The sequence below is a fragment of the Panthera leo genome, chromosome C1 (genome assembly GCF_018350215.1).
Source record: "Panthera leo isolate Ple1 chromosome C1, P.leo_Ple1_pat1.1, whole genome shotgun sequence".
Classification (NCBI taxonomy): Eukaryota; Metazoa; Chordata; class Mammalia; order Carnivora; family Felidae; genus Panthera; species Panthera leo.
In genome coordinates this window covers 182,404,379-182,416,817 of record NC_056686.1, presented here as the reverse complement: position 1 = coordinate 182,416,817, position 12,439 = coordinate 182,404,379, and the positions used below count along the sequence as shown (strand labels likewise).

General features: G+C 41.4%; 1 protein-coding gene across 7 annotated transcripts in view; it reads left to right on the top strand.

Annotated features, from left to right (window-relative positions):
* Positions 1-2,125: 2,125 nt before the first annotated feature.
* ANKRD44 (ankyrin repeat domain 44) overlaps positions 2,126-12,439 on the top strand; it is a 229,412-nt gene continuing 219,098 nt past the window's right edge. For 3 of the 7 annotated variants that reach the window (XM_042949572.1, XM_042949569.1, XM_042949568.1), the window contains exons 1-2: positions 2,130-2,430; positions 5,738-5,821. In XM_042949572.1, the coding sequence (XP_042805506.1) occupies positions 2,338-2,430; positions 5,738-5,821 (177 nt within the window). In that variant the 5' untranslated portion in view covers positions 2,130-2,337. Of the gene's footprint in view, positions 2,431-5,737; positions 5,822-12,439 lie in introns of all 7 variants that reach the window. The other 4 variants (XM_042949565.1, XM_042949566.1, XM_042949567.1 and 1 more) reach the window with 4 other exon arrangements.

Genomic DNA, 12,439 nt, shown 5'->3' with positions numbered 1-12,439 from the left:
TTTCAGCAGATCACACAGCAGGACCCACATGAATAGAGCTAACAAGTTTTGTCCATTAAATCTAGTGACTCGAACAAATTTTTATTATCCTTTTGTAAAAATGCAAGCACTGCCTCATAGAAAAACCAGTTGTTACCTAATGAAGTGTTTCAGCATGTTCATATAAGTTGATGGTTTCATATGGCTAGATTATTGCTGCATCAGCTAATAGCCACTAATAACATGCTCCTATCTTGCTTTAATGACATACTGTACTCAGAATACTCAAGTATGGACAGATGTTTAAGAATATCATTGTTTTTCTTCTTGGCTATTGATTAATTCCCCACATCCACTCCTGATTAGAATGCAAGATGTTTTCTTTCAGATGTGGAATCGTTCATTACCCAGTCTAACCAAAAAAAGACAAGCAGTATGCCAGGAATTTGAATCAAAGTGCTGGAGCATCTTCTTAGACTTCTTACCATTGACAGTAGTTACACAGATGCTACGTGATGGCTTCTATCACCCTGCATATCTTCCAAAGCCAATTCATTAGTAAAGAACATGCGGCTCCAACAAAGGGAATGTGAAGTACACTATACAGGGTTTTAGCAAAACTCCAATTGGTGGTTTCATTAGGGATTTGGGAGGGGGTGCCTACAATCTCGTTGCAAGATGGAGCAGGTACTCAAAAGCAGCTACACTCTCTTCATAAAACCCACGATGGGCTTTACTCTCAAACTAATTGCTTGTCTGATACTTCTAGTAGTACTTTTTAAAAGTGGAATTGAAGAATAGTTGAATTGAGTTTTTAAGTGATGAAAATGATACTTTAACTCCTGAGTTTTAGATTGCATTATGATTTCCTAAACCTGGACCCTCAGGGATCAATAGGAAAGCTTTTTTTGTTTTTTGTTTTGGTATGTGCGTAGCATATGTGTTTACTCTTTACTGAGCGCTCTCTCTCTCTCTCTCTCTCTCTCTCTCTCTCTCTCTCTCTCTCTCGGAAGCTTGAGTTCTCTTAGGTCTTGACAAAGTGGATCTTCCAGCTACCTTGTCTTAATTGCACAACCTGAACAGTTACTGTTATCTCCCAGGTAACAAATTACCATCTTGCTCCCCCTAGTGGAATTGTAACTCTACTTCAAAGTTTGGAAATACTGTTATCAATACACTTTTGATGTAGCGTCTTATTTTTGGAAATCAAATATTTTCCCAATTTATTTTTGAAGGCTGACAATAAAATAAAAAATATTGCATTGGATGGGCTGATAGGGGATGTGGGTAGAGAAAGTAGCTTTTTATGATGAATGTTGGCAAGGCAAGCTGCATGATTTTAAATGGCTGCTAAATCCAAGGGATCTTTCTGCTCTGACTTCTGTCTTAGAGGGGTCCAATGTCATCAGCCTGGCAGATGGTCATTTCTAGATGGCAGCTGTCTACACTTCTGGTCGTAGTGGTAGGGTGCTGATAGTTGGGGATGTTAGAAGACAAGGACAGGTCCCATCTGAATATTGAATCCCACTGGCGCCATGGGTAAAGTAGGCCCAGGAAGTATGCTTCTGCCTTCTGAATCTATGTATGGTACTGTGCCAGTATCCACAGCATATGACAAATCACCTTCAGTATACACTTGCTACACATGCTAAGGAAATTTTAGTAATTGACACTGAACAAGTTTGACCCTTGTTATGAGTTTATATTTATTCAACTTCACACCCTAATGCACACAGAGCACTAATATTTTGTATATGCTAGTGTTGAAGTGTATGAATTGTCCGAAAGAAATGCTAATACATACCAAGGCTTAGGACTCTGTCCTTTTGCAGGTGAGACTTTGCTTAAGTCTTATCCAGGTCAAGGGTAACACTACAATAGATATAGTGATTGCCAAATTACTGGTCAATAGAGTATAAATACTTGATACTTATGAGCAAAAATATTTAGGATATTCCCCCTTTCTTAAGATCATGTAATGGAGATAGTATTTAGATGTGTATTTTTTTTTCAAATATTCTCAGGGTAAGTGTTTACCTAGGGAAAAATAAAACAGCAGGATTGGATTAAAAATCCCAACAAAAAGGAATGCCAGAGTGCTCTCCGGGCATACCTTATTTGAGAGGCTGGAGAAACACACACACACACACACACACACACACACACACACACACGCTCATAATGTTTTTGGGTTTTTTTCAATGCTATTTGCTCAAGAACCACAGTAATTTAGTTCAAGAATTACATCTAAGCAAACACACAGCTTCTGACTAACACAGCATGTACCTATGAAGTTCTGATTTGGAATCACATGATGCTCAGATTCCCAGTTGTGAAGACAGTGATGTCACAGTGGATATGGCCTCACTGGGGCTAGAGATGTCCATCCAGCAAGACTCTGGGCTTTGGGGAACAGGAACTTTTCCCTTCCACAGGGAGTGTGAGGGATTTGTATGTGAATCAGCACGTATCTCTGTATATACATGCATCAGTGTAGATATGTTATGTATGGATATGTGCGAATGTATGCATGTACATGTGTGTGTATGTATGTATACATGTGACTGCAGCACTGGAAGAGTTGCTTCTTTCGAATGGATGCTAGAAATTCTGTGCATTGACAATACTCTGTAAAGCAGCTTTTAGCAGAGCCAGGCCCAGAGGTGTAGGGCAGGTGTACATGCCATTCTCCGCTGGGAATTCTGTGCATTGATGACTCCCTTCAAAACAGCCTCAGTGACTGGTCCTGGAGGTGTTTGGGGAGCTCCCTGCTGAAGGACTGTGCTGGCATCCTTGTCTGGCAGCTTTGTCAGGGAGGCTTTCCTTGGGATTCCCGCCATAGCTTGGAGCTCTTGTCTTTCTTGAGAAGTGTGAGCACTGAAACAACACAAAACCTATGTGCATTCCTGACTCTCATGAGTGACCTGAGGCTTTGCTTAACTAGCTGTTTCCTTGAAGTGACCAGTGATACATAGTTTATGGGGATGGGTTTGTTCTAACCTGTTAATTGATCACTGTTGATTTAACACTAAAGTCTTGTCAGACTCTGCCCCTGCTTGTCATCTAAGTCATATGGCTGTTAGGTTTCTTATTTGTTTTCTCTTCAGGTTCAAAAAGATAGAAAAGTGCACACAAGCATTTGACTATGAGCACAGCAGAGAATTATAGAACAGATAAACAAGATTTAGCATTGTTGTTGAAATCCTGAGTTTGTGTCTGACTGTTTTATATGAAATAGGGTCCTTGCCGTGGGGCAACTGAGCTGGAGACTTGGTTAGCAGTGGTCAGCAAGTGGATGGATCTCCTCGTCTTTGGGCAGATCAACCAGCTAACACCAAACTGATAGAAAACTTGCTTTCTTTTCAAGACTTCTTTCCAGTTACTTGTCGGCAATTTAAGAAACTATCTTTGAATCATTTACCTTAGCAAGAAGGTGGAATTGAGGGTATTTGAGACAAAAGAAGGATACATCTATCTGTCCACTTGCTGGAAACTTTTATAGCAGGGGAAAACTGTGGAAAAATTCCTGGCATACTGAAATACTTATCTGTAACTTGACATTTTAAATATAGTGTTTCTTTTGGGGAGCCTGGGTGGCTCAGTTAGTTAAGCATCAGACTTTGGCTCAGGTCATGACTTTAAGGTTCGTGGGTTAGAGTCCCACATCGGGCTTTGTGCTGACAGCTCAGCGCTTGGAGCCTGCTTCAGATTCTGTGTCTCCCTCTCTGTCTGCTCCTCCCCCGCTCACACTCTGTCTCTGTCTCTCTCTCAAAAAATAAACGTTAAAAAATTTTTTTTAAATATAGTGTTTCCTCAAGGAGTCTTACTATATTCTACTGATAATACTTATATTATTGCCTCCCCCCAATAACACAAAACACCACCAGAACCTGTAAGAAAGGCAACAGGAGGGTAGCAAAAGAGAAAAGAAAATTTATAGGGGTAATGAGGACTGGGATTCTCATTTAGATAGCACAGGGAGACGTTGAGGCAGATGATGCTTATGATTTTACCTTAGGCCAGTGTTCTAAGAGTTAAGTGAGCATTTTATTAAAAGTAGATTCACATGTTTCCACCCCAGATAGACTAAGTCAGAATCTCCAAGGAAGGGATCTTGGAATATTGTTTTAACAAGCATCTCAGATAACTCTTATGGCCAGACACATCTGGGGAACTGCTGTCATCTTATTGCTGACATGAACTACTGTAAAGTATTTCCAAAAGGTGTGTGTGTGTGTGTGTGTGTGTGTGTGTGTGTGTGTGAGAGAGAGAGAGAGAGAGAGAGAGAGAGAGAGAGAGAGAGAGAATATGTAATTGCCAAAGTTTTTAAAGTTTAAAAATAATGGTCAGATATTCTACAGTAGCGTTGTTAAGCATTTCTTGTTTAAAAATATTTATTTATTTTGAGAGAGAGAAAGGGAGAAGCAGAGAGAGAGAGAGAGAGAGAGAGAGAGAGAGAGAATCCCAAGCAGGCTTCATGCTGTCATCGCAGGATCCAATGAGAGGCTTGATCTCACGAACTGTGAGATCATCACTGAGCCTAAATCAAGAGTCACATGCTTAACCAACTGAGCTACCCAGGTGCCCCAAGCATTTATTAGTAAGAACATCTGTTATTCGTGTAGGGTAGTATGGTTACAGAGGGTTTTCCATGTATTATCTCATTTGTTCCTAATAGCAATCCTATGAGGGCTTGGACAGCAAAGATCATGCTCACCCCCAGGTTACACACGGGATGTGGGCTCAGCACATGGCTGGCAAGTGGTGGAGCTGGCTTTGAACAGGATTCTTTTTCACGTGGGGCGAGCCCAACATCAACCCCAGAGCACACCACTTTTCTTCTTTTACCCACTCTCTGGTCACCAGATTGATGGCAGCATTTCTAAGATATCAGGTTCTTTGCATGTGCACACCTTTGCACACCCTGGTCCCTGTGCCTGGAATGTCTTTCCTTCCTGGTTTGCAAACTCATCCTCATTCATTATAGTGCCTTCCATGAAGCTTTTCTAGATATACTCTTCTCTTCACCCTACTTGCCCTCCAAGCAGAGCAAGTTTCTCTTTCAGTTCTGTTTCCATCACTCTTTATGAATCCTTTTTCTCTGTGTCAGGTCTTGTTTAATGTGGGTGAGTTCAATAATAAGTGCTCAGTAATATCCCCCTTCATGATCCCCACCCCACCATTATACCACTTACTTTGAACAGGTAGTAGGGATATAATCACATCTGAAACACTCAGTGCCTTTAGTGTTGGCTAAGCTCTGGGAAGCGTTTGAGAATGATTTCAAAGGCTTTCCAAACATTGAAAAGAAGTGTTCACGAGGCCAGAAACATGGCCATTAACATCCTCTAGAAATGGAATTGTCTGAGGGTAACCAGGGTACATTGTCTAATGAGAGGTCGGGAACTATAGGGGACTGTATGCTCAAAACTGCAGATTTGGTAATTTCCTTGCTGGGAAATTTAAGTGTGTTTCAAGGATGTCTTCAATTATGGGTGATTTTCATGTCATACTCATAGCCCCAGGTTGGATGTGACTATCTGTTACGGCTTTCAAATTGCATTATAGTTATTTCTCTATGCAGCTATCTCCCCCACCAGACTTCTAGTGTGGGTGAGTCCGAGCCATATTCATCTTTGTCTGCCAATTGATTATTGTTGAATAAACTTTCGGGGAACGCCTCTTATAGCCATCTGCATCTGAATGCAGTTAAATATGTTTAAGTATAGTTCTAATTCAAATTCTCCTGTGTTTACAGCCACCCCTGGTCCAAGCAATCTTCAGTGGTGATCCAGAGGAGATACGGATGCTCATCCACAAAACCGAAGACGTGAATGCTCTGGTAGGAGATGCTATGGTTTTGCCTGCTCAGGCCCTCTTAACCTTTCTGTACTATGGACCTCTTTGGTATCTGGTGAGAGCTCTGGGCTGCTGCTCAGAATTCTCTTTTTAAATCCACAAAATAAAATATATATGGTTAGAATGGAAGTCAGTCATATGCAAATACAGTTATCAAAATATTCAATATCAAATCTGTGATAGAATAATATATGTGCTTCTCTGTCAGTACATTTAAATAGCAAGATACAATGGAAGATCTAATAATGAGCATAACTGAAGAATAGTGAGGAGCGTGATCAATATTTTGTGTTGTCTGTGACCACTCTAATGTGGTAGGAACATACCTGTGGTTTCTGCTGGTGACCAAGTCACAGTTACTGTTGACACTACTGAGAATTGCTTCCTACATTCACAATGGAAGGAAATGTGAAATTTCCATCGGAAGTTAGTGAAAATAAAGACATATTTTTACATCCAGAACCCATGCTCTGCCACAAGGATTGACAAACTATGGTTCATCACCTATTTTTGTACAGGCTACCAGCTAAGAATGGTTTTCATTTTTTAAATGGCTGGGGGAAGAAATGAAAAGAAGAACAATTATTTGTGACACATGAAGATTATATGATAATCAGATTTCCATGTCTATAAATAAAGTTCTCTTGGGGCACAGCCATGACGGCTTTCACCCTGTAGCAGCAGAGTTGGGTAGTAATTGATGACAGAGACTGTACATGGCCCAGAAGGTCAAAGATATTTACTATCTGGCTCTTTAGAGGGGAAGTATGCTGACCTCTGCACTAAAGGGTCCATGAACCTGGGACCAGTGCGTAAATCGGGTACTCTGAAATCACATGTAATACATGTGTGTGCTTATGGACGTGTATTTTTTTCTGTGAAAGAGTGAAGACATTTCATAGTATTTGTAAAGGGGTCTGTGGCCCCCAGAAGGTTCAGAACGATTGGATCTGGAAGTTCCTGAAATAAACAAAGCTTCAATGAAGAAAAGTGAAAAGAGTTAGTCAATGATTTACCCTTGTAATAGTTTCCTAGACCTAGATTGAACAAGCAATTACATGCAGTCCATGCCACTAATTCTCTTAATGTAAGTCAATTACCTCAGTGCTGTAGTCTATCAGGGAGAGGGGCTCTCTTTGAAGTCTCTAGCGTTAGGTGGAAATGACAGAAAGAGTCAAACACATCTGCAGAAGAGCTTTGCCACAGGGAAATGAATTATGTCTGAGGTCGAATCTCTGTCCGGCCGGCTGAATGCTTCATTTGGGAGAGTCATTTGGTACAGCCCTTGTTCTGTGGCAGTGCAGATTGGTGTGGCTTTCTGAAAAAGCTTCTGGCAGCTTCTCCCCAGCTGGCACTGAAAACAACAGGGCAATGTTTTATGACATTTTGCAAGGTAAGCACCGATGAGGCCAGGGCCGAACTACTTGAGAAGGCAGTCAGGCATTTGTCCAGAGCCTATGGGGCGTGACCCATCCTTCTGAGAGGAGCCGAGGCCAGCAAGCTGACTGTCCAGTGTTCTGACATCACCGGAATTTGCCTAGCTTATTTTGTGGCTCTGGCCCAAGCCCAGGCAAGCCCAAGGCAAGGTTAGTTACTATCTTTTCCTGATGATTATGAGCAAACCAAGCTTCTGTTCATATCAAGAAAGATTGCACTGCCCTCTGAATGGCCTTTATTTCTCCTTCGGAAAGTGGCAAACACTTGCTGGCTGTTAAAGGTTAAGAAGGCTTAACTTCAGTTGTAACCCAATTGTGTTATTGAATTAGATAGGTTAACTGCTGTAACACATAGACTTCTAAATATATAATTGCTCAGATATAAGAGAAGTTTAGTTCTCTTATGAACAGATCAGAGAGGTGGCTCTTTTCCACAGAGGGTCCTAGGTATCAACACGTAGCTTCCAAGGTCACCCAAGGGATCCATCTTCAGTCCAGCCAGTCAGAAGGGAAAAAAGAGCATGGAGGCAAAGCACAGGACGATTCTTATGGGTGATCTTGGAAGTGGCATAATCACTTGAGCACACAGCCCATTGACCAGAACTCAGTCCCATGCCACACTGAACCACAAGGGAGGTTGGGAAATTAGTATAGCTGTGTCCCAAAAGGTTGGAGAACATGAATAGTTAGCAATCTTGGCCACATCAATTTTTGGTACTACAGAATTTTAGGGAACTCAAGGGATAACACTTACTTGTCTTTGCGGTGCCTTACTCATTCAACAGTAACTGACTGAGTTCGGACCCAGTGCTGAGTGCTAGGGATATAGCAGTGAGATTGCTCTCTCCCTCATGGGCTTGTGACATGGCAGAGAAGCCAACAAATGTGGAATCTTATTGACATATATTTTGAAAGGGAAAATGCAGGACACTGTTAGGGGTCTGGGTTAATCATGAGGGACTGATGAAGTGATGTGGCAAATTGACACCTAAGGGATGCTGTTGCAGAGGTTGTGTGTGTGGGCTTTTGGATGCCCTGCAGCAGGGAAGGGTAGGGTAGAGGGAGGAAGAGCAATAAATGAATGAATGCCTGACCTCCTTCCAGTGATGGTGTGGCTCCTTGGGTCCTGGTCCCTTTCCTCCATTCTCACTTCTGTAGACCCTCTCTTCATATCCCCCTTTCCCTTCCCTCGGGTGAGTGTAAAGAACCTCACTTGATTCCCTGCTCTCTTTTCAGGTACGTTGAAGACAGTGAGTTGTTCTCTTAATGCCATGCTTTTCTTTGGCCAACACTGCTTGGGGATCAGTCGTGTTGACTGTTTTGCTAGGGGTGGATTAGGCAGTTTAGGGAGAGTGATTGTTAATGAAGGGCATATGGAGATGGAAGACAAATAAGGATTAGGGATCTAAGTCTGCAGCTTTACTTCAGGAGGGAAAAGAGGCCACTAACCAGTACATTTAAATGGCAAGGAAGGGAAATAAATAACGGAGGAGCCTCCTGTTAGTGGGAGGACAATATTTGTCTTCTTGTCTTCTCACCCTTTGCTTTTCTCTCTTTACCGTATTTATTCACTTAAATTTTCTTTTTTGTCCTAGGTTCTGATTTTTTTTTTTTTTTTGCCTTCTTTTTTCTTTCCCACCTTCCTGTGTCTTTTGATTGGTCACCTGTTCTTTGGTATGAATATCCCTTGATTAGGGGCTCCTGATATGGGAAGCAGTCTCATTCAGCTTTGCCTCTCTGTGTTTTTCCTATCTTGATTTCCCACTGGCAGTATTCATGGACCCTATGTGTGAACTGAACAAAGTTATTCAACCCATTGGTATTTATTTTCTCATTTCTCCACTGTTCCCATCCCATCTGCCTTTCCAGACCTATTGCTTCTTCCATTGAGTTGTCCTAATTCTCGTTTCCTTTTTGCTGCCTTTTCTGCCACCTCCCAACCCAGTCAAAGAAACCTACCTCTTCTCTCACCTCCCATAGCTCCTTGTCCCTCACTGATCACTTTACTTGAGCTATTTAGTTTTGAGAGACTATGAGCTTGATGACATGGTTGCTATGTCATTCATTCTCTTTTCCTCAATTTCCTACTTCAGTCCTTGGAGCACATGTTGAGTGAATGACTAAACCTTGCTTTATTAGTTATGTTAAGCCAATTTGTGGTGGCCTGTTTTTCCTATCTGCCAATGAGGGGATACATTGTCAAATAGTGTCTGGCTTGGTTAGTGTCCCTCAGGTCTCAGTTGTAAGATTAAAAGTTTTCTTTGTAAGATTGCAAATCTGTAGATGGATTTGAGGAGCCACTGAAGGACCAGGAAGTCCTTTTTGTGGATTCTCTGGCTGGTGGCATGCCAGGGTCAGGAAATGTGGGAAGGCAAGTTGTACACTCTGAGAAATTCATTTAAATTGACCCACATGTAGTCGATAACTAGAAAGATTTTAGAAGGCTTTATCAGACTAACAAATTGAGCTAGAATTCAAAGTGGAGCATCTGAATTCAAAATGAATGCATAGAGCCTGAAAACCAAATTTGAACGTAATACAGTCATTTTTAGGATTATGCTATGACAATGTGACACCAACAGTGCCACTGTGCCATGCTGGAATGGGTACAGAGATAATTAGTGCCTGTCATTGGTGAGTGGTAAAGACCAGGAGGGAACCATGCCATGCGAGGAGGGGCCGAAGAAGCTGGTGATGTTTTAGACCTGGGAAGAACAGGAGAATTTGAGGCCTCAAATAGTTCAAATGCTGTCAAGTTAAAATGGAACTAGACTTACCATTATGTTGGTGGTTGTAAGCTACCGAATGGATATACAGCTCGAAATAGAAGAAATAACTTAATGAACAGAGCTGTCTAAAGAAATAATGAGCTGACTTAATAATAAGTAGTAAGCTCCCTGAAAGACCACTAGACTGGTGGTTCTAAGTGGTTCTAAAGGAGACTAATTGTAGCACATGGCCCCAGTCTCCTCTCATGTGCCCTGAGCTGACCTTGCTCATAGTTTGTGGCATTTCTTTTTCTTTGAGTCTTAAAGACCAAAATTTCTTCTCAGGACAGCATTGAAACCTCCTTCCCATGCCTGGACTAGGTGATGTTTAAAGTCTCTTACAACTGTGAAGGACTATAATTCCAAGATTTTTAAGTCCCACCTGATAGCAAACCCATGGTGTTTATTTCTTTTTTAAAGTATCGGTAACAGTTATGAATACACACATGTGCACTCATGCACCCACAACCATGATCATACCAAACAAAATCAACAATAATTCCTTATCTTCTAATACCCAGTGCATTTTCAATTTTATTTTGTTCCAGTAGTTTCAAAAGTGTTTTTTTTTATAGTTGGGTTGTTCCCAAGTTGATTATTTTAATCCATCTATTTTCTACAACAAAATGGTTTTGTCAAGCTATTAATGTTTATTATTTTCTCTAATAGGATTTAGCCCAAGAATATTGGCATGTTTTGCTTGTCCTCTCCAATTCCAACATAGGAAGGGATGATATGTGAATATAATAGAATAAATCGCGAGGTAAACGTTAAGCTTACGTTGGTAGGGGACTTACAGTGAAAAAAGGGGAGACAAGCATTAAAGCTTTTGTTTTTAACTATAAGCGTTAAGTTGGTTGTTGTACCAACAACGTATGATGAATTTTCTAAAAAGAAATAAGACGAATTACCAATAGTAAGCTTGTAATATGCACTCAGTGTCCATTTGTGTAGGGGTGTTGCACTATTTATTTTTTAAGAGAGAGAGTACACAAGTGAGTGCAAGCTGGGGTGGGGGTGCAGAGGGAGAGAGAGAGAGAATCTTAAGCCGGGCTCCATCCCACGACCCTGGGATCATGACAGAGTCAGACGCTCAACCCACTGAGACACCCAGGCTCCCTGCAATGTTTCTTTCTGTTAAAATGATCACTGCAAGTCTAGTTAACATCCATCACCTCACATAGTTACAAAGTTTTTTTTCTTGTCATAAGAATTTTTAAGATCTGTTGTCTTAGCAACTTTCAAATCTGCAATACGGTATTATTAACTATAGTTACATCCCCATGACTTATTTGTTTTATAACTGGAAGTTTGCACTATTTCTTTTAAAAATAGAACATATGTTTTGAATCCACCTGGAAGGGTGCAATATGGCTCTACCTAAAGAGCCTTGAGTCAGGGGTACCTGGGTGGCTCAGTTGGTTAAGTATCCGACTTCGGCTCAGGTCGTGATTTCACGGTCTGTAAGTTTGAGCCCCGTGTCACGCTCTGTGCTGACAGCTCAGAGCCTGCAGCCTGCTTCCGATTCTGTGTCTCCCTCCCTCTCTGCTACTCTCCCAGTCATGCTCTGTCTCTGTCTCTCAAAAAATAAACATTAAAAAAAGTGTAAACAGCCTTGAGTGATAAATTTAATACGTTAAGTTTTTCTCAGCTTGATTCTATCATGTCAGATTCCCTAGAACATTAGGAATACAGACTATAGGGGCGCCTGGGTGGCGCAGTCGGTTAAGCGTCCGACTTCAGCCAGGTCACGATCTCGCGGTCCGTGAGTTCGAGCCCCGCGTCAGGCTCTGGGCTGATGGCTCGGAGCCTGGAGCCTGTTTCCGATTCTGTGTCTCCCTCTCTCTCTGCCCCTCCCCCGTTCATGCTCTGTCTCTCTCTGTCCCAAAAATAAATAAAAAATGTTGAAAAAAAAAAAAAAAAAAGGAATACAGACTATATAGCCCAGCCTTTTAAGCTTCTAGATTTTTGTGTTTTCCGTCACTTACATATATGTTGCTTGACTTTTTTCTTTTTTTTTTTTTAAATGAAGAATTGATATGGGGATAAAAACCTGAGATGTTTTGTTGGCTTAGAGATCTGAGCACTTCCTAAATTAGACCTAAATCAGAAACTGCTGGGAACAAGGAGGCTGGGATGGCAAACTCCAGTCTCATAACTAATAGAAGCACGCTGACCCACTCAGCTCTGAGTGTTGGTATGCAGGAACGTGGGCCCAGTGTGGCCCAGACTTCCTACGTTTTTAAGAGAAAATACAGGAAATCTCTAAATTGTTAAATATTGGTTCCAAAAAGTGATCCAACATTGTTGAAGCCAAAGAAAACATGTCTGTGGGCCAAATCTGGCCTGCAGGCCACCGTTTTACTAACCGTGGATGAGATCAGCAAATATTCAGCA